This window comes from Macaca nemestrina, chromosome 14 (assembly GCF_043159975.1).
Source record: "Macaca nemestrina isolate mMacNem1 chromosome 14, mMacNem.hap1, whole genome shotgun sequence".
NCBI lineage: Eukaryota > Metazoa > Chordata > Mammalia > Primates > Cercopithecidae > Macaca > Macaca nemestrina.
In genome coordinates, this window is record NC_092138.1 from 104,699,516 (window position 1) to 104,723,031 (window position 23,516).

The 23,516-nt window shown below is 38.2% G+C and overlaps 1 protein-coding gene across 1 annotated transcript; it reads left to right on the top strand.

Annotated features, from left to right (window-relative positions):
- Positions 1–5,555: 5,555 nt before the first annotated feature.
- Positions 5,556–10,629, top strand: LOC105463879 (olfactory receptor 1L6-like). The gene is made up of 2 exons (XM_011711280.3): positions 5,556–5,637; positions 9,050–10,629. The coding sequence occupies exon 2, from the start codon at positions 9,063–9,065 to the stop codon at positions 9,996–9,998; it is 936 nt and encodes a 311-aa protein (XP_011709582.2). The 5' UTR covers positions 5,556–5,637; positions 9,050–9,062; the 3' UTR covers positions 9,999–10,629.
- The last annotated feature ends 12,887 nt before the right edge of the window (positions 10,630–23,516 follow it).

Below are 23,516 nucleotides of genomic sequence, written 5' to 3' on the forward strand. Positions count from 1 at the left end.
AATGTTCTACATCATGTGTCGTTAGGGAAATTCAAATGAAAACAACAATGAGATATCACTGCACAGCTATTAGAATGACCAAATCAGAACACTGACACCACCAAATGCTGATGAAGATGTGGAGCAGCAAGAATTCTCCTTCATTGCTGGTGAGAATGCAAAATAATAAAGTCACTTTGGAAGACAGTTTGACAATTTCTCACAAAACTAAACATACTCTTAGCATATGATCCAGCAATCATGTTCCTTGGTATTGATGCAAATAAGTTGAAAATTTACGTCCACACAAAACCCTTCACAGGCATTTTAGCAGCTTTATTCATAGTCACCAAAACTTGGAAGCAACCAAGTTGTCCTTCAGCGTGTAAGTGAACAAGTAAACTGTGGTACATCTAGACTATAAAATATGATTCAGTGCTAAAAAGAAATGAGCTATCAAGCGATGAAAAGATATGGAAGAACATTAAATGCATATTACTACATGAAAAAAAAAGCCAAGGTGAAAAATCAATTATACTGCATGATTCCAACTAAATGACATTTTAGAAAAGGCAAAAATATGGAGAGAGTAAAAAGATCAGTAGTTGCTAAGGGTTAGAGGAAGAGAAGGATGAACAGGTGAAGCACAGAGGATTTTTAGGGCAGTAAAACCATTCTATATGATACTATATAACAGTGGGTACATGTCATTATACATTTGTCAAAACCTGTAGAATGTACACCATCGAGTGAACCCTAATGTAAACTATGTACTTAGGTGATAATATGTCAATACAGATGCTCTTCCACTTGCGAAAGAGCTATACCCTGATAAGCCAATTGTAAACTGAGAATATCATATGTCAAAAATGCATTTAATATACCTCACCTACTGAACATCATAGCTTAGCCTAGCCTACCTTAAATGTGCTGACACATACGTTAGCCTACAGTTGGCAAGATCATCTAACACAAAGCCTGCTTTATAATAAAATATTGAATATCTCATGTAATTAATTGAATGCTGTACTGAAAGTGAAAAAAGAGAATGGTTATATAAGTACTTGAAGTATGGTTTCTACTGAACATGGATCATTCACAGTATCATAAAGAAAAATTTTAAGATGAACCATCGTAAGCTGGGGACCATTGTATAAGCTGATAAATTGTAACAAATGTTATGTTCTAGCAGTGGGTATTGATGGTGGGAGAGGCTATGTGTGTCTGGGAGCAGGGAATAAATGATATCTGTTTTTACTTTCTGATCAATTTTGTTGTGAATCTCAAACTTCTAAAAAATAAAATCTATTTGAAAGGAAAAAGCAGAAAAAAGAAAATATCTTTCTAAAGTTTATGATTACTGTGCCATTTATAGATGAGGACAGTGTGGGTTAGTGAGGCTAAATAACTTGCCCAAATTCACCCATTTGGTAATTGGGGGAACTGGGATTCAAATATGCCTAGTCTGGCTTAAGACATTGAAGTAATAAAATTTTGAGAAAGGCAGACAAAACAAATTAAGGCTCAGAAACCTGTGTAGTATTTGCAAAAGCTATAGAGCTTGTAAGATGCGAGTCAGCATCAGAATCCAATCAGTCTGGCTCCTGGGCCTGCACCTCCAACCCCTTTCCAATAACACTGCAGGTGTACTTAGATACAGTCACACATGCAGACACAGAACCTCAGCGATATCAGAGGCCATTACTTCTCCTTCCAGGTAGGTGCACATAAGCATAAACACAGATATGCACAAGAGTACACATATCTACATCGAATACATACATATGCATAAACTTATGTGCATACATATGTGCACACACACATCACCCTTACTGCTACATGGCTCTAATTCCCTTCCCAAGTGTAAGAAGCTACATCTCCGGAGTCCAGTTTTCCCACAGAGCTCAGTGAGGACATCAGTGATGTTCCCCCTGCTACCCCCGCCCCTGCAATCCCCTGGGAAGACCACAGGGCCAATCCTCACAGGACTCTGGCATGCAGAGAAGATAGGCGCCTGTCTCCCTTTTTATTAAAATTCCCACCATAGGTGGGGAAGAACCATCACATTTCTGAGGCTAGATCTGTGCTTCAAGAAGCCTCTTTCAGAGATTCAGAGCCTGATCTTAATCCCCTGGCAGACCCCCAAGTCTTTTCAGTCCCCTGAATCTCCTTTGTCAAGCCCACAGGTAGGCACACTGAGGGGTCTTGATAATGGGAACTGTGGGGTCAATATCTTCATGTGGTTATCCCTTTTCCTTATCCTGTTTTTCTCTCCCCCATCTCAAAAGCCAGGAAACATGGTCTTTCTCTATATTTTTTCCTTTCTTTCTTTTTGGTCAAATATCAAACATTTGAAATACCTACTTTGTTCAAGACACTTTCTCCTGCCCTTAGAGGGCAAGCCAACATTCTGCAACTGACAGAGCTCTCACCTCCAGGAAACCAGGTCAACAGAGAAACAAGTGAACAAGAGAGTTAGGGCAATGCAGAAGCTGAGAGCACACACTCTGGAGCTGTAATCTACTACCCTCTGGCTGTGTATTCTTAGGCAAGTCACTTCAGTTCTGTACCTCATTTGTGTTATCTGTAAAATGGAGTTGTTGTAAAGACTAAATGACTTAGTTTACGTCAAGTTTGTAGAGCAGTACCTAGCAATAACAGAAAGGCAAACTTCCACTTGTGATGTGGAAGAATTTCCTAATCCGGATTTGTTCCACCCAAGGACTGGGTCACCTCCAGATATTGTGAGCTCCTTGTCTTTAGAATTGTGGAAATTGAACAATCGCTTTCCTAGGACGCTAAAATGATGAAGGTGAAAGGCAGAGGGGTCTAAAACCTCATGATATCTGAGCAAAACTCTCTGAGGATCCACAGCCCCTTCCTTAAGACTCAGGAGACCTAATCTGTAAGAGCTGTATTCGCAGTTGCACTTATGAACACTGGCTGATCGCAGGTAGGGGAGGAACCAGGAAGAACTAATAGCTTGAGAGTTTAATTCATTGAATTATTGAGAGAGAGAAGCAGAGGCAGGCATCTGGAAAATCAGTGATACCCAGGAGAAAAATGACAGAAACAAAAGTGGGGCAGAAGCTAACTGAGGACAACCTGAGCTGGTTGAACTGGGTTCAATTATCGATCTGAAGGACCTACAGTGGCCAGAAGAACTTTCAACCTAAACTAAGTAGGAAATAAGAAATTAGGCTGAGATACCACCTTCTCTGAAGCCAAGAGACATGAGGTAAATCTCTCATTTGATATAGGAGTAAAAACTAGGCAGAAAGAAGACATTTCAGAGAACTGAAAAGAGAAGAAGCCAGCCTAGAAAGGACCTGCGGAATCCCCAAGGGGAACATACCTCTGCAAGGGACCTATGCACCCAACACTGCTGATCTGCTTGCTTGTACTGCTGGAAGAGAAAAGACAGTAAGCAGGAAAAGGCTGGAATTCCAAAATGTGGACCCAGAAGACATCTAGAGATCTTAAGGTGAGGTGTTGATGTTGCAAAATCAGAGGGCTGTTGTTTATTCAAGATCTGATAAAGCTGTGGTCCAAAGTCATAGCTTGTCATCTCTGAAGGCAAGAAACAGGAGAGCACATGGCTTTGTGGAATGGGAGGCAGAAATGGGAGTAGGAAGGAAGGAAATCAAAAGGATCCTGATATGTAGCAGCAAAGGATAGAGTGGAAGGAGTGGGTCAGCAAGGAGGCTGAAGGCACTTGGCAGTAAGACGGCCTCTGTTGGCAGAGGACACACCAGTTTAGTTCTCTACTGCACGTGTACAGTTTGGGGAAGAGGTGTGATAGAGCAGTTTAAAACACATAATTTACAGTCAGTGTACTCAGGTTTGAACCCCAGATACACCACTCACCAGCTCTGTGACTCTTAACTTCAGTCTCCTTTGTTGTAAAGGGCGAAATAATGGTACTTCAAACATAGTGTTATTGTGAGGATTAAATGAGACAAGCGGTAAGCACAGACTCTATCTAATAAATGTTAGCTGCATTTTTCCAGTTTAGTCAATTCTCAACTGTCCTTGCTCATTCAGGGGACTAGGTGCATGAATAATGAGTAGCTTTCCACCGGGGTTCTGCCCACCCAGCGTCCCAATTTGGGAAGTGCATTGTGTGCTGACAATGCGTACTCCCTGGTTTCATTTGGCCAAGAGAAGGACCCTGCATAAGTGATGAGTAAATAAGAAAAGGAAAAACAACCTCAGGTGACAAATGTTCATAATGTAAAAATTTTAATAGAGGAAGTCTAGAAGTATAGAAATAATCCACATTTCCTGTCTGTCAAGGAAGGGAGTAAATACCTTTTAAGGTGACATGATGTGACTTAAAAGGCTTAGAAAGACTCCCAGTCTCTCCTGGCCCTTCCCAACCACCACCTGATGACAAGACCCATCACTAAAATGTCATTTCTCTAGCTTATTGTATGAGCAGTTATGCTAATCACTTGCCATAGAGTTTGCCAAAGACTCGCTCAACTGTCATTTGACAGCTCCTAGGCAGGGTAGAACGTAGCACACACACAAACATACATGTGTGCACCATTATCTATATGGCAGTGAAATGACTTGCCCAAGGCATGAGGAAAATACGTGATGCTGTCAAATCCAGCTAAATGGGAATGAGCTAAGTAACTGCCCCTGAGAAAAATCACATAAATTTGGAAAATTCCAAGTTCAAGCCAAGGGTGATGAGATAGCCCTTTATCACCAGGTCAAACTATGTCCCAGGGGTGAAGCTAAAAGATACAGAGAAAGAAATGTGGAACGAACCCAGAGAGTTAAATAAGTACATTGCCCAAGAGTGAGATGAAAGGTATGTGTCCCATGTTTCTAATATCTATTGACATGTTTAAGATTTGTAAACTCTATTTTAGCATTCCAGATCTCAGGATCTATTCTACACTGTAAAAATTATCTCATGAGTGAGAAATATATATATAGACAAAAAATATCCATTGTAACATTCTTGGGGTAGCGGAAGCATAATGAACCATTTAACCTCATTCCTATATGTAGTGTATATAGATCTAAACTGAGAAAAAGATCTTTAAAATATGCACACAATTCCCGTGGAATTATAGGAAATTTAACCTTTTAAATTATGAAATGAATATAAACACAACCTTTATTTTTAAACAGACAATATAATATAAAGTGAAATATGAAAATTCAGTAGGTAACCACATTACACATTACACTTTTTAAGGACTCTTTCCACACCACAACAAACACAACATATTTAAAAAAATACTTTTCTTTACAAAAATGGGATTATTCTTTTTTTATTATTATACTTTAAGTCTTGGGATACATGTGCAGAATGTGCAGGTTTGTTACGTAGGTATACATGTGTCATGGTGGTTTCCTTACCCATCAATCGTCATCTAGGTTTTAAGCCTGGCATGCATTAGATATTTGTTCTAATGCTCTCCCTCCCCTTGCCCCCCATTCCCCGACAGCCCTGGTGTGTGATGTTCCCCTCCCTGTGTCCATGTGTTCTCTTTGTTCAACTCAAAAATGGGATTATTCTTTAGGCTTGTTCTCTTCCTTGTTTTTGTCACAAAATGTCCATGACATTTTGTTATGTCTGTGCCATCAGACTGCCTGAATTAAAATTCCAGCTCTACCACTTACTCCCTGCGGGGTCTGGTAAGTTACTTAATTTTGCTACACTCTAAATTTTTATCTGTAAGTTGCAATCATAATAATGCCTATGTTGTAGGATTTGGAGAAAATAAAATGATAAAAGCTTTGCAAAGCACTTAGCTCAGTGTGTAGCAAGTATCAGGTGTTAATAAATATTGGCTAACATTACCCATCTTATTTCTTCAGAGACTACATGATGTTGAGTAATAAAAATACACTATAAACTATTTGATAAATCACCTATTTGTGAATATTCAGTTTGTTTCCTGTGTAGTTGTTTTGTTTGTTATGCTGTATTATGTTTAGTTTGCTATTACAAGCAACATTACAATAAAATGTGTGTACATATACTTTGACATACAAATATATCCTTTTTTTAAATGATAGCTTTTTGTAAGTGGAATTATTGCACAAAGAAATGCAGATTTTCCGTTCTGATGGAGACTACCAAAGGGACAACACTAATTTACTCTCTTACTGCTAGTACACGTGAGTGTCTAGTTTCCTTTGTATATTGTCAAAAAATTTAGCATAAAACTGATAAGTGAGAATTGAATTTCAGTCCACATTTCCTGATTATCAATTATGTTGATCATCTTGTCATACATTTTATTTGGTAACTGTGTTGCATGTATTTTCATTGAGTCAATAGTTTCTATTTTAGCTTTGCCTATAATCTCTTTTGGCATAATTTTCAAATTTTTAAGTGGGTTATTTTGTCATTCTTGCTTCTTCATTTCATTTCTTGCTTGGAATGACATTCCCATCCTGAGACTGTAAAAATATGTTCCTTTAGTTTTGGCTCAAACTTACTTTGTAGTTTGGATTTTTAACTTTCAGATTGTTCATTCATCTGGGTTTTAGTTATATGTGTGGGTTAGATAGAAATCTAGCCTTATACTTTCCAAGTGTTCAACCAATTGTCACAAATATCATTAATATTCCATTCTTTCTTTGATGCTATTAAATTTTACTGTATATTAAGTTGCAGATAAATTACTGTCTATATATATCTACCTATATATATGTATGCATAAATACAGATCTACGAAATTCTTTATGGTGGTCCATTGATTTGCTTTTCTGTTTGTGCCATTATCTTATTGTTTTTCACTGTTATGTAATTTGATTGGGGTTAGAAAAGTTCCCTGAAATTGCTCTGAATTTTTTCAAAATTATTTTGTCTGTTCTTAGCCATTTATTAATCTAGGTGAATTTTAGAAAAACTTTCACAAATGTCATTAAAAATTCCCCTGGGGTCTTATTAGAGATGCATTGAATTTTATTAATCTGAGAAGAATTAACATTTTTTAAATATTGATAGGAATATAATATCTCTGTTTATTTAGATCTTCATTTTGTGTTCTATTACAGTTTCTCCAGATAAATCTTACTCATTTATTTTTATTGCTCAGGTTTATTCCTAAGTATTTTTTAGACTTTCTTACCACTGTCAATTGAAATATTTTCCAAATTACATTTTTCTAATATAAGAAAAGTATATTTGTATATGTATCATTTATCTGGCTAGTTTGATAAAGTCTTCATAGATTTTAAATTTTTTCGGATGATTATCTTGGATTTTCTAGGTGGACAGTTTCATCATTTCTAATGTTTATGTCTTTTAATTCTTACTTTTTCACTGATTGAGACCACCATATCAACAGTATAGCTTAATAGTGGTAATAAGAGCCATCCTTTTCTGGTCTTTTCATGATACTGGTAGAATAAGACTCTTAACGATCTAAGTTTTATAATACTGTAATATTTGAATGTTTAGAAAGAGGATGTTATAATTTTATAATCAGAAAAGTTAACATATTTTAAAAACTAATCACAGTAACATAGGCTATTCCTGGTAGTACTCCTATTTTGAGTGACATCTTTGGATCAAAAGCTTAAAATTAAAGTATCCAGATCCTATTAACCAAACAGAAAGGTTTGAACATACATTAAGCAAGTTTTGCTCTGAAGACTTAAGGAAGGCTCGTCTGAATTCTGTGGACAGTAAGGAGTATTGATTGAGTCTGATGTTCATCATTGTACTATCTCAACTATCACCACCACCTCCAGAACTATGAGCAGGAGAGGATTCTGAATGAAAGGGTCTTATTCATGGTGATACCCTGTATGAAAGTATCCTCATTCAAGGTGGGACCCAGAAACCACTTCCTCTGGAACAAAAAACAAAAAAAGAAGCTAAGAAGTTGGTCAAGAGACAACCTAAGAAGAATCTTCAGAAAGGGAAATGAGAAGAACTCAAGACAAATTAAGCCACATAGAAGTTCCGAAGAACACAAGGAAAAGCCTTTATTTTTTATTTGTATAAGTTTATGGGGTGCAAGTACAGTTTTGTTACATGAATACATTGTGCAGTGGTCAAGTTAGGGTTTTTAGGGTATCTACCATGCAAATAACATACATTGCACCCATTAGGCAATTTATCATCATTAATTCCCCTTTTACTCCTGACCCCCACTTCTTCTGAGTCTCCATTTTCCATCATTCCACTTACAATGATCCTATGTACATATTTGTACCACCCACTTATGAGTGAGAACATGTGCTATTAGTGCTTTGTGCTTTATATTTTTGTATTTGTATATTTGTATTTTTGTGCCTGGCTTGTTTCACTCAAAATAATGACCTCCAGTTCCATCCATGGTGCTACAAATGACATGATTTCATTATTTATCTTGGCTAAATAGTATTCCACTCTGTGTGTGTGTGTGTGTGTGTGTGTGTGTACATATACATGTACACACACCACTTCTTTTCTTCATTCATCCATTGATGGACACTTAGGTTGATCTTTGCTATTGTGAATAGTGCTGCAATAAATATAGAAGTGCAGGTATCCCTTTGATATATTGATTTATTTCTTTATTCTGTTTCACTGATCTATGTGTCTGTTTTTATACAGCAACATGCTATTTTGGTTGCTATAGCCTTGTAATATATTTTGAAGTCAGGTAATGTGATACCTCCAACTTTGTACTTTTTTCTTAAAATTGCTTTGGCTATTCTGGCTCTTTTTGGCTCCATATGAATTTTAGAATTGCTCTTTTCTAATTTTGTGAAAAATGATATTGGTATGTTGATAGGGATTATGTTCAGTATGTAGATTGCTTTAGGCAGTATAGTCATTTTAACTATATTAATTCTCCCGATCCATAAGCATGGAATGGAAAATTGAAAATCTTTAGTTTCTAGTTTAGGAGACAGCTTGGATAATTTTAACTGTTCCCTTGTTGGATTTTACTACCTGTTTCTCCATAGTTTCTTAAAGTAAATATTCTTAAAAACCATAACAAAGGGCTATGAGCTATTTTTACAGGCTTAAACTTATGAAGGAAGCTGTCTTGATCAAACTGCCCTTTACGTCTCTCCCACTGCTTCTCCAAACCCTATCCAGGAAGTCCAGAGACATGGAGACAAAGAATTACAGCAGCAGCACCTCAGGCTTCATCCTCCTGGGCCTCTCTTCCAACCCTCAGCTGCAGAAACCTCTCTTTGCCATCTTCCTCATCATGTACCTGGTCACCGTGGTGGGGAATGTGCTCATCATCCTGGCCATCTACTCTGACCCCAGGCTCCAAACCCCTATGTACTTTTTTCTCAGCAACTTGTCTTTCATGGATATCTGCTTCACAACAGTCATAGTGCCTAAGATGCTGGTGAATTTTCTATCAGAGACAAATGTTATCTCTTATATGGGCTGCCTGGTCCAGATGTACTTCTTTATGGCCTTTGGGAACACTGACAGCTACCTGCTGGCCTCTATGGCCATCGACCGGCTGGTGGCCATCTGCAACCCCTTACACTATGATGTGGTTATGAACCCACGGCATTGCCTACTCATGCTATTGGGTTCTTGCAGCATCTCCCACCTACATTCCCTGTTCCGCGTGCTACTTATGTCTCGCCTGTCTTTCTGTGCCTCTCACGTCATTAAGCACTTTTTCTGTGACACCCAGCCTGTGCTAAAGCTGTCCTGCTCTGACACATCCTCCAGCCAGATGGTGGTCATGACTGAGACCTTAGCTGTCATCGTGACCCCCTTCCTGTGTATCATCTTCTCCTACCTGCGAATCATCGTCACTGTGCTCAGAATCCCCTCTGCAGCCGGGAAGTGGAAGGCCTTCTCTACCTGTGGCTCCCACCTCACTGCAGTATCCCTTTTCTATGGGAGTATTATTTATGTCTATTTTAGGCCCCTGTCCATGTACTCAGTGGTTAGGGACCGGGTAGCCACAGTTATGTACACAGTAGTGACACCCATGCTGAACCCTTTCATCTACAGCCTTAGGAACAAAGATATGAAAAGGGGTTTGAAGAAATTATGGGACAGAATTTACTGGTAAAAGGCACAAAATGTTGATATGTCATAATTAAGACATGATCTAAGAGATTATCAGGTTATTCTTCCTTACTATTTTCCATGTGGCACTCAAAGAGGTCATGAAAATTGGTGTTGGATACCAGTAAGAGAATTGACCTAGGAGCAAAACACTTGGTTTCTATCAATGATCTTAACCAAATACATATTCAGTCTCAGGCTAGGTACTGTTAGGAATCCAGATTTCAGGAAAAGGTTTCAGGTTTTGAAAGCTGAGTATTGCCTCCTCAATAGATGGGCAATTATATAGAAAAATAAAGCTATCTCCATTAGATTGGTAACCATATAGAAAAATAAAGCTATCTCCAAATAACTTGTCTATAAGCCTGACAATGGCTAGCAGTCAAGGAGTTTAAATCCTATTAGTTTTTTGTTTGGCAGCGGAGGGTTGTTCTTCTTGTGTGTGCATGGCTTTTTTTTTTTAGAAACATAATCTCACTGTATTGCTCAGGTTGGAGTACAATGGTGCGATTATAGCTCGCTGCAGCCTCAAACTCCTGGGCTCAAATGATTCTCCTGCCTTAGCCTGCCAAGTAGCTGGGACTACAGGAACATGCCACCACACTCGACTTTTTTTTTTTTTTTTTTTTTTTTTTTTTTTTTTTTTAAGAGACAAGGTCATGTTATCTCACCCTGGTAGGTCTTGAACTCCTGGCTTCAAGGGATCCTCTTACCTTGGCCTCCCAAAGTACTGGGATTACAGGGGTGAGCCACCACGACTTATAAAACCCATTAATTTTAAGAAGAAGAAACTACATGGGTTTGATAGGTCATTGGGTAAGACTTCTAGAAGGAATGGCATCTTGAAGGATGGACTGAATTTTGAAAGAAGAAGTTTCAAAAGACGAGGAAATCTGCAAAGCATTTCAAATAATGAAAACCACCCAAGCATGTGGAGACAATAAGCACTGCAATGTGTTGGAGGGACAATGAAAAGCTGAGGTTTGATCAGTTTGAGAGAAAGGAGAATATGGCTGGAAAGACAGAAGAATCTACAAAACACATTTATTCTCTCCACCAACACTTAAGTTTCATGAGAGTGTGAAGGCTCAGTACCCAATTTCTTTTCCCTTCACTCTTAATTCTTCCCTTCTCCATACATCCAGCATCCTTACCAAGCTGCCTTTGTGTCCTAGAAAAAGCTAGTGTATCAGTTAGGAAAAAGTTCAGTTGTGCTATGGAAACACTCACCCTCAAAGTCTTAGAACCTTAAAACCAAAGGTTTATTTCTCATTCACATTGTATGTCCACCATAGAAAAAGGTAAGTGTGCTACTTATTTTCAACATGCAGAGAACCAAGATCATGGAGAAGTCACCATTGAAAACATTAATCATCACTCTGCCAGAAGCTAAGAAAGGCTCTTGGAGGTTTCACACTGGTAGTTAAAGGCTCTTGGAGGTTTCACACTGGCGGTTTCACACTGGAGGTTTCACACTGGCGCTTCTGACCATAACTCATTGTCCAAAACCCCTCTCATGACCCCACTCAAACACAAGGAAGCTGGGAGGCACAACCCAACTATGTCCCTCTAAGATAGAAAGCCAGAAGTATTTAACAAACCTGCACGTTATGTACATGGACCCTAGAACTTAAAGTATAATAATAATAATAAATAAATAAATAAAGCCAGAAGTATTTGATAAACAGCATTAATTACTACTACCCAACTATATTAACACACAAACACATCAGTATGAATTAGTTGCTTCATCGATTCTTCTGGATTGTGTTATTGTCAATAACAATAGTAATGTAAGACTTACACACTCTCTGGAATTTTTCTGCTTCAATTATTTCATCAAGTTCCCACAACCATCTGTTTTTCTAGGTCACAAGCTTGTGTGGCAGGACCTGACGCTGAATACAAGTTTTTTGGCCTTAAAGATTTAGTAAGAGGTGAATAGTGTCCAAGGAAATACAGGGATGCCTAGGTTCCAACATCAAGGTCCCTGCTAGTGCTTTCACTACGTGCTCCTAATTATAAGGGAGTAACCAGAAAGCTAGGAAAGAAACCCAAAGCAATACCTTCATGTTTGTACAGGCACACCTGTTTTTAACCACTATCTCTCACTGATCATTTGGTTTGTGGGATGCAGGCCTAGAAGATATGTACCATTTCGACTTACTCAATTTATGTGCCATAGTTTTCTCATGCTCAACCAAAAAGTTCAATTAGCTACTTCAGAATGTTAGGAATATCTATATTAAATAAATATATTCATAAATTATATGTATATTACATATACATTAAATAAATTCATTAATTATGCCACCATTAACTTATAAATCCAATTACATTCTTTAGTCCTGAGAACACTAACTTACTTTTTTTTAACTTATTTTTATTTTAAGTTCCAGGATACATGTAGGTTTTAAGTTCCAGGATACATCCAGGACGTGTAGGTTTGTTCTATAGCTAAATGTGTGCCATGGTGGTTTCCTGTACCTATCAACCCATCACCTAGGTATTAAGCCCCACATGCATTAGCTATTTATCCTGATGCTCTCCCTCCCCACTCCCAGACAGACCCCAGTGTGGGTTGTTCCCCTCCCTGTGTCCATGTGTTCTCATTGTTCAGCTCCCACTTACAAGTGAGAACATGCAGAATTTGGTTTTCTGTTCCTGTGTTACTTTGCTGAGGATAATAACTTCCAGCTCCATCCATTTCCCTGCAAAGGACATGATCTTGTTCCTTTTTATAGCTTCATAGTATTCCATGATGTATATGTACCACATTTTCTTTATCCAATGTATCATTGATGGACATTTGGGCTGATACCATGTCTTTGCTATTGTGAATAGTGCTGCAATGAACATACGTGTGCATGTATCTTTATAACAGAATAATTTATATCCTTTGGGTATATACCCAGTAATGGGACTGCTGGGTTGAATGGTACTTCTGGTTCTAGGTCTTTGGCGAATTGCCACACTATTTTCCACAATGGTTGAACCAATTTACATTCCCACCAACAGTGTAAAAGTGTTCCTATTTCTCCAGTCTCACCAGCATCTGTTGTTCCTTGACTTTCTGACTGTCATGAGATGGTATCTCATGGTGGTTATGATTTACATTTCTCTAATGACCAGTGATGTTGAGCTTTCTTTCTTATGTTTGTTAGCTGCATAAATGTCTTCTTTTGAGAAGTGTCTGTTTATGTCTTTTGCCCACTTTTTAATGGGGTTGTTTATTTTTTTCTTGCAAATGTTTTAAGTTCCTTGTAGATTCTGGATATTAAGATCCTCAAGAAAATAATAGATGAGTCAAGATTCCATATCCAACTAAAATTACTTTCAAATATAAGGGCCACTTTCACTATTCAAGAACTCTTAAGGAACTTACCACAGAACAAGCTTTAGGCAACCAAAATGACTGGAGAGACATCAACTTAAGAACTGGTGATAAACAGGAAGCATATATTTAACTGTAGAACTAACATTAAACGATGGTTACAAGGTAAGAGAATACTGTTCATGGATAAATGCTCTGACTATGTAGTTACATACAATAAACAAAATATGGGAATAATGAGAGGAGGGTATAAAGAATAAAATAAGTTTGCTTATTGCCTATTATTAACTTGAAATTAAGAAGTATTATTTTAAGTCAGGTATTTTGAGAGAGGCAGAGAAGAGGTAGAGAATTACCAGCTAATTTTAGTATTACTAACAATAAGGTACCAATAAATAATAACCAAAAAGGTATGGGGTTGGTATATATTAAAAAACACAGTGACAAAAATGTAACATGTGGACATTACTCAGAGTCTGATTTGAAAAGATCAACTGAAAAGAGTAATTTTTAAGACAAGAAAATCTGAATATGGTTTAGGCATTAGATGATATCAATGAATTAATGTCACTATTTTCAGACATAATGATGATATTTTAATTTTTAAATTCTCATTTCTGAAAGATGAATTCTGAAGTAGGTCAATGAATTTATGCAATATCTGCAAATTTGCTTTAAAATAGTCACCAGCAAATAAAAAGGGGAGGAGGCATATAGATTAAACAAGATTGGAAAAATTGTTTACATTACTATGCTAGGTAATGTGTCATGGGGTTCAATTACATTATACTATTTTCTATACTTTTAGTTGAAATGGTTATAATAAAGTGTTTAATAAATCACACATCATATTAACAACACATCTTACATCAGACCACAAGTCTCATGGCTCCTGATCTAGTACTCCTCTCTCATCTTCCTTTTTTTTTTTTTTTTTTTTTTTTGAGATAGAGTTTCGATCTTGTTACCCAGGCTGGAGTGCAATAGCGTGATCTCAGCTCACTGCCTCCCGGGTTCAAGTGATTCTCCTGCCTCAGCCTCCCAAGTAGCTAGGATTACAGGCAATTGCCACCACGCCTGGCTAATTTTGTATTTTTAGTAGAGACAGGGTTTCACCACGTTGGCCAGGCTGGTCTCAAACTCCTGACCTCAGGTGATCCACTCGCCTCAGTCTCCCAAAGTGCTGGGATTACAGGCATGAGCCACCGCGCCCAGCCTCTACTCTCGTCTTTTCTCAGTGGGTAAAAAACTGATTGTAAACTCATCCTTATTCTTTAAGGTCCTGGAAGTCCCCCGTACTTCCAAAATTCTCTAACTAAAATTCTAATATTAGAGAATTCACTGAAGTCATCAATAACATTTAAAATACGCAACCTAGGAAGAGGAGTCACTTGCCAAGTTATAAATCATACATAGTGGGAATGAATGATCTGAGACCAAGTTTTATATAGGGAGGTGGGAGAAGAGCATGTGAAGGAGCCAAGGAGGCAAAGAGAAGTGGGGAGAAATGTGGAAGCTGGGAAGAAATAATTTTTGCACAGAGATCAAGAAGACACTCTCAAAACTAACAAAGGAACACTCCCCCAAGTCTACATCCAGGTATCAGTGACTCTGCATTCTTCCACAAACTGGAAGCATTTAACCTTTGCTCCCCCTGAACAAGTAATCTAGGCAAGTTTCACATGGGAAAAATGCATCTGGATGAAAGGTAGACAAAGAGTTGCTGGGGTCCGGGCGCGGTGGCTCACACCTGTAATCCCAGCACTGTGGGAGGCCGAGGCGGGTGGCTCACGAGGTCAGGAGATCAAGACCATCCTGGCTAACACAGTGAAACCCCATCTCTACTAAAAATACAAAAAATTAGCCGGGCGTGGTGGCGGGCGCCTGTAATCCCAGCTACTCAGGAGGCTGAGGCAGGAGAATGGTGTGAACCCAGGAGGCAGAGCTTGCAGTGAGTGGAGATCGTGCCACTGCACTCCAGCCTGGGCGGCAGAGCAAGATTGTCTCAAAAAAAAAAAAAGAAAGAAAGAAAGAAAGAAAAGAAAAACAAAAAGAGTTGCTGGGAATTATGGAAGCTAGGATAATAAAATATCTTCGTTCCAATAAAAAATGTAGTCCTTTTATAGATTTTTTTTTTTTACCTTTGGCCCCTTTGGGGGTGTCCTAATTCAATTCACTGTACAGGAATAGTTTTGTAGAATCTTATCCACTGTGATTCTACCATATCAAGCTATTTTAAACTCACTGACTAGCAAACATTTTGGCCATCAGATAAGTGCTATTTTTTCTCATTTTTCCTTTCTTCATTATCATCATCAATAATAATAATAGCATTGTTTGAATGCTTCTTAAGACATCAAGTTGAAGGTTTACATGCTCGATTGCATGTAATTCTCACAATAACACACTGAGATGGGTGCTATTCTATTTCACAGATGAAGAAACTGAGTCTCCTTTCCCAGGATAACAAGTGGAAGAGCTAAGATTCAAACCCAGAGGTGGGTGATCCTAGTTTTGCTTGTGATCACTATGTAATATTCTATTCATATTATATAGGCAAAGATTACACAGGGAGAGCCCTAGATGGTCAGTATCTAAATACTGTATACCTACTGGTAACTTAGGAAGTACATTTCTCTTTTTTTGTTTGTTTTGTTTTGTTTTGTTTGTTTTGAGACTGAATCTCGCTCTGTCGCCCAGGCTGGAGTGCAGTGGCACAATCTCACAGTAAGCAGTTTGCTCACTGCAAACTCCACCTCCCGGGTTCAAGCGATTCTTCTGCCTCAGCCTCCCTAGTAGCTGAGACTATAGGCGCAGGCCACCACGCCCAGCTAATTTTCGCTTTTTTGTTTGTTTGTTTGGTTGGTTGGTTGGCTGGTTGGTTGGTTGATTTTGTTTTGTTTTTTTAGTAGAGACAAGGTTTTACCATATTGGCCAGGCTGGTCTCGAACTCCCGACCTCATGATCTGCCCATCTTGGCCTCCCAGTGTGCTGGGATTACAGGTGTAAGCCACCAATGACATGATCTTGGCTCACTGCAACCTCCGTCTCCGAGGTTCAAGTGATTTTTCTGCCTCAGCCTCCCGAGTAGCCAGGACTACAGGAGCATGCCACCATGCCTGGCCAATTTTTGTATTTTCAGTAGAGACAGGGTTTCACCATGTTGGCCAGGCTGGTTTCTAACTCCTGACCTCAGGTGATCCACCTGCCTCAGCCTCCCAAAGTGCTGGGATTACAGGCATAAGCCACCACACCTGGCCAGAAGTACATTTCTCATTTGATTTTATTTTCCGCCGAGGCTAGGACAGAGCTTAGAACATAGTTAGAATTTAATATATGCAGAGATAAACTCTTCTAGGAATAATAAAGGGTAAGGATACAGAGGAGGTAGTCTCAGCTTTCCAAAAGTTACATCCTAATGAGGTGACAGCATACACAGTTCCACACAATGCTAAGAGAGCCTGTTGAATATGCATCAAGATACACAATACTAGTAAGTTTGAAATATTACCCATATAGTTGATTTTGCAAATAGTCAAGGACTTTTACAAATTATTACGAAGAAAATCCTATTATAAATGCATCCATAAAGAACAGAAAACCAAACACCGCATGTTCTCACTCATAGGTGGGAACTGAACAATGAGATCACTTGGACTCGGGAAGGGGAACATCACACACCGGGGCCTATCATGGGGAGGGGGGAGGGGGGAGGGATTGCACTGGGAGTTATACCTGATGTAAATGACAAGTTGATGGGTGCTGACAAGTTGATGGGTGCAGCACACCAACATGGCACAAGTATACATATGTAACAAACTTGCACATTATGCACATGTACCTTAGAACTTAAAGTATAATAATAATAAATAAATTTAAAAATATAGCATTAGATATTTGCAATAAATTTATAGTGTATTTTTGCCATTTTTCTGTTGATGGGCACTTGGATTGTTTCTAATCATTTGCTATTATAAATGAAGCTGCAATGAGTAGCTCCCTACATACTTCATTTCATATATGGGTATGTGTATTTCTAAAATAAAATGCCAGAAGTAGAATTTATGGGCTAAAGGATAAATATTGCTTAAAACTTTCCATAGGTACTACCAAATTGCCTTCTATAACAGAGTTTTTTTAAATTTATAAAATAGAATTGATAAAGTAGAATTTATTTTACAATAATGCTATGAGATTAAATGATATAATCCACAGTAGAGCAGGAAACACAGTGCTCAAAATAGTAAACAGTAAATTTTACATGGCAAAATTATCCACAATGAACTGCTTTTCAAATTGTTTTCTCAAAAATGTAGCTGAATACTTTATATGAAGATGTTTTTACTTTGAATTTTATTTTGTTTAATAATATATATATTGTTTAATGCTATAACTGAAAATGTTTTGAGGGACATTTAGTATGTGTACTTTCAATCTTTTACATGAGTCTTGTCACAAAAATAAAACATAATATTATTTTCCAGAAAAAATAAATAAATAAAAAATAAATGCATCCATAATGCAAAATCTCTGTCTCTGAAAAGTGAACCATCACATCTTTATCTAGCTTTCATCCAAAATGCATACAGGATGCAATAGATGGGCCACATGAATATGAAAAATGCAGGTAAGAAGTCATTTAAAGCTGAGAAGATACGATATAGCTTTAGAGGAAGAGAGGAAGCTTGCTGTAGGCCAGTGATTCTCCAACTGTCATCCACAGACCTCTAGAGTCCCAAAGACCCTATCGGGGAATTCATAACATCAAAATCATTTTCATAGCAATACTGATGTTGTTTGACTTTGTCACTCTCAGTCTTTCATGAATATACAGTGGAATTTTTAAGGGCCACATGATGTGTGATGACAGTATCACTGATGGCTAATAGAATACGTAATGTGTTCTTGTGTTTTCTAGAATGTTCTAAGGTAATAGGTTTAGGACATAGATATGAGCGTTCACAGAGATTAACTCAGTTTGTCTTCAGTACTTATACTATGATCTTACTAACTTCATTTGGTTATATTCACTGCAATTTCTGTATTATCACTACCATCTAATTGTTATTTTGAAATTTGATGTTTTTCTTCCAACTGCATGAAAACTCAGTAAGAAGTAAGCACACTTTGTTATCTTGTTTTACAATAATATTTTTAATTTTTTTCAAACTTTCTCTCAATTTTTTTTTTTTTTTTTTTTTTTTTCCCGAGACGGAGTCTGGCTCTGTCATCCAGGCTGGAGTGCAGTGGCCGGATCTCAGCTCACTGTAAGCTCCGCCTCCCGGGTTTACGCCATTCTCCTGTGTCAGCCTCCCGAGTAGCTGGGACTACAGGCGCCTGCCACTTCGCCCAGCTAGTTTTTGTTTTTTTTTTTTTTTGTATTTTTTAGTAGAGACGGGGTTTCACCGTGTTAGCCATGATGGTCTCGAACTCCTGACCTCGTGATTCGCCCGTCTCGGCCTCCCAAAGTGCTGGGATTACAGGCTTGAGCCACTGCGCCCGGCCCTTTCTCTCAATTTTTATTTTATCTAAATCTCAATATTTTATAATTTATTAATTTGAATTTAATCATATCCCCAAACCTATAAAAATTTAAATACAATGTTCTAAAATGTTAAAAATTTGCTTATGTTTTATTACACTTAATGATGGATCAGTGGCTTAAAAGAAGATATGAAGATTTATTTTCTCAACCCAAAGCTGTACTATCTACATTTACAATTACCAAAAACAAATGAAACTGATATATTAGAAAGTTATCTGAACCATAAAAGAGATAACTGTCCTCCAAAGGAACTGGACTAAGTTGTAAATAAGAAATGAAAAAATGACAAAGCTATATTTTTCTTGGTTTTATAAATGTTAATAAATTACCATATTGTGCTTTATGCAACCAAGAATTTTCAAGTAGTATATTGGTGACAGTTAAATTTTGACATCATTTTAAGTTCAATTGCTCAGAATTTAAGTAAGAAGAAAATTATGTTTTAAACATTGAGTTTATGAGCACTTCCAATTTGTGTTAGGTATATTTTACTACAATTAAGAAGTCAAAATTTGTTTTTATCAGTTCTTCAAACAAGAAACGAGAAAGCCACTAAGGCATCTTACAGGCTAATTAGTCATATTGCAGTGCCTGTAGAGATGCACACAATAGCTCAAAGACAAATAAAGCCTGTTTCAGTTGACGGTGCTGAATACCTGCTGTGAAAAAAGCTAATGACATAAATCAGGGCACTGCCATTTTTTAATAGAGTATTAAATAAAAGATTAGACTGATTTAACATCCAGACTGCAGAACTGCACTTTCGCCTTAAAAAATGGAAGAACTGAACATACTACAACATGGATGAACCTTGAAGAAATTATGCAAAGTGAAATAAGCCAGACACAAAAGAACAAATATTGCATGATTCCAGTTATATGAGGTACCTAGAATAGTGAAATTCACAGAGACAGAAAGTAGAACAGTAGTTACCAGGGCCTGGGAAGAGGGGGCAAGGGATAGTTATTGTTTAATGGATACAGAGTTTAAATTAAATAAGGGATGATGAAAAAGTTCTGGAGATGATAGAGATGATGGTTGAACAATAATGTAAATGCACCTCTGAGTTCTCTTCTGGTTCTGAGATTATTTGGGTCTATACACTTCAGGCACTTATTGAACATCTATTATGTGCCAGTTTCCTAACACTTATATACACAAATCTGTTAAATCATGTTGTTAAAGAACAGAGGTCATTACAGCTGATATTTATCAGGGGCTTATTCTGTGCTACCTACATTATTCACTGATACACATGCATATCATGATAATCTTCACAACTGCCAAGAGAGATTCTTTCAATTCTTGTTTTGCGAAGAAGAAAACTAAGGCTTAAAAGTTAAGCAGCTTGTCCAATCACTGCACAAAATATTGGTAAGGCTTGGACTTGAACCCAGGACTGTCTAATACCAGAGCCCTCAATCCTAACCACAAGGCTGGACTTAGTGGAGTTTGCAATTACAACATGCATTTGAACTCAATGCACTCTTAACTCCACTTGAGCCCTTAGGTTCAGGGGTCTTATAATGCTCCTCAGTTCCCTCTCTGCCTGTCATCATTTTGCGCCTTAATTTAAAACTTCTTGGGCAAGGCTCAGGACTATCTGATCACACACATGCTCACCCCATACACACATACAATTCTCATGCCCCCCTGGCCTCTTGCTGTCTACTTTTCCATTTCTCGCTTTGTCACAAGTCAAAAACAGCCTGCTTTGGAACCAAAGAGGATGCATAGAAATAATCATACAAACTAGGGAGCTGATAACAAGCCAGTTTCTTGACCCACATCAAACGATTTTTGAGTAAGTGAAAAATACTAGGTCAAGAAAAGCCATCTAGCTTTGCTGAGCTCTTTGAAACCATTGCCAGTGACCAGATTATGGTCAGGCTGTTCACATCAGGCTCTTAATGTATCAGTCACTGCTGCAGGAAAGACTCTACAAGGCAGGAAAGCCACTGGAGCCTCTGTTCCTTCCCTCTCTGCCCAGAAAATTCTAATATCTCCTGTTCTTCACTTCTCTGGCTTAGGCCCTGCTCACCTTTGAGTGACAATATCAACTATTTCACACACATACACACACACACACACACACACACACACACTCTTCCTCACTTTCTTTTGCCTTACCCAGCTTAATCGAGTGCAATATGTTAGTTATGAATACTATTATTTATTATTTTGTTTTGTTTACATTCTATGTTATTTATATGACTGGTATTTATCTAGCACCTGCCCATTCATAAAGCACTTTTCAGACATATTCATTTATCTGACACCCGCACTATTCTGATTGAAATGATTCTGTAGCCGGGCGCGGTGGCTCAAGCCTGTAATCCCAGCACTTTGGGAGGCCGAGGCGGGCGGATCACGAGGTCAGGAGATCGAGGCCATCCTGGCTAACACGGTGAAACCCCGTCTCTACTAAAAAATACAAAAAAGTAGCCGGGCGAGGTGGCGGCGCCTGTAGTCCCAGCTACTCGGGAGGCTGAGGCAGGAGAATGGCGTAAACCCGGGAGGCAGAGCTTGCAGTGAGCTGAGATCCGGCCACCGCACTCCAGCCTGGGCGACAGAGCCAGACTCCGTCTCAAAAAAATTAAAAAATTAAAAAAAGAAATGATTCTGTACTACTCCCATTTTTCCACGAGAAAAGTAAATGAAGCACAGAGTTTCCAAGAGGAATAGCTAGAAGTCTCTAAACCAGGATTAAAATTCAAATCCTGGACTCTCTACTATTTCTCCTGATCCTAAGAATGATTCTGGTCATGCATGCCACACACCCACATCATTCAAGATACTGACAACATTGTCATTTCTGCATTTATTCTGTCAGCAAATATTTAATAGGCAGAGAGTTCACAGACTGTAATGACTAAGAGCAGGACTCTGAAGCCAAACTGCTTGAGTTGACATTATAGCCACATACTAATTATAAATTTTAAGCAAGTTATTGAACATCTATGTAATAACTCTGTAATTCAGGCTCCTCGTCTATATATTGTGAGTTCTTATGTATATTAAATCACCATACGGGGCCTAGCATACAGTAAACAGAGGAAACAGAGGAGGGCAAAAGGAGAGATTCTGAGACCCTGAATGAGCACATGGAAAATTTTTTCACTTTGGACTTTTAGTCAGCAAAGAAATAAGCTTGTTTTTTTGTTTGTTTTCTTTTTTCTTTTTGGAGAGAGAGGGTCTCATTTTGTTGCCTAGGCTGGTCTCAAACTCCTGAGCTCAAATGATCCTTTGGCCTCGGCATCCCAAAGTGCTGGGCTTAAGAAATAAAGTTTTATTGGCGAGAAGCCAGGGATGGGTGTGGCCTCAGGAAGTACTGACAGGTGCTGGAGAACAGGAACAGGATTAAATCACGGAAAGCTATGATTGGCGACCTATAGAGTTTGGATTATTTTCAGTAGATAGAGCAGGCCTAACTCTCCAGCTTTATCTCTGGTCCTGCTGTCATATTCACTGTAAGTTTGAGTCACATATGGCTACGTACACATCCCCAAACGCAGCATGCCTGGCCACAAGACAGTTCCTCTGTCTTAAATATTCTTCCCCCATGACTTTCTGGCCATCTTTTACTTACACTTTCAAGAATCAGTTCAAGTATCCTTTTTACTGTAAATGCTTTTCTCAACCTATTCTTAACCCCCTAGCTCCACCCAAGCATGAACATAATGTTCATTTTTCTGTTTTGCCAAAGCTCCTACACATTCCTATTTTGTACAATTGGTCACTCTATGTTATAACTGGATGATTACATGTTTCTCTCCCCCACTAGACATAAGAATGAGGATTTGTTGTGATTGATTGATTTCTAGCATCTAACATAGTGTTGAATGCATGAATGGAGGGTTTTAATCAAAGGAGCAACATAATCAAAGGCAAAAAGGTTTTCAGCATATTTTTGGGTTTTCTCATTCTAAGACTCTGATTGATAACAATGTCTCCATTACATCACATATGGTAGGAAACCCCTTAGATTTCTCTGTTTGCTATTTCTAGGCATAATCTATTCCTTCACCTTAAGTCTTAAAACACTTCACAAATGTAATTATTCTTTTGGTGGCACAGCAACAAGAACTTGTCCCAGTTTGGAATTAATTTTTAAGTTCTTTACAAAAATTTAAAGACATTCTGTGCCTGGTACATTATTTATAACTTTAACAGATGGTTTTTGAAGATCCACTATGAGCCAAACCTTCTACTTGTGGACAGGAGATGCATCAGTGAACTAAGAAGAAGGCATGGCCCTACCCAGTGGAGAAACAGCTCGGTCAGCATTACCAGAATAGGGAAGGGGGACAGGGTAGGTAAGTTTGTAGAACATCTAAAGATGGGCTAGTACCTTGAAGGGGAAAATAGAGGAACCATCAAAGACATTCTCCAGTGCAGTCTTACACAACAAAACAGAATAAATGTGGAATTTAGGAGCAAGAGAGCTCTGGATTTGAGCCTCGCTCTAGCACTTCCATAGCTCCAGCCACAGCAATGCAACTTTGCGCAGTTATTTAATAAGACTAGACCTCTATTCCGTCATCTATAAAAACCAGGACACTGCACTTGAAGAGCTGCATATGAAGTGTCACATGAGCATTCACTAAATGGTGGTTATTATGTGAACATATTTTCATCCTTGA

Coding starts and splice junctions, on each gene's coding strand:
- LOC105463879 (XM_011711280.3), top strand. CDS start 9,063: ATGGAGACAAAGAATTACAGCAGCAGCACCTCAGGCTTCATCCTCCTG.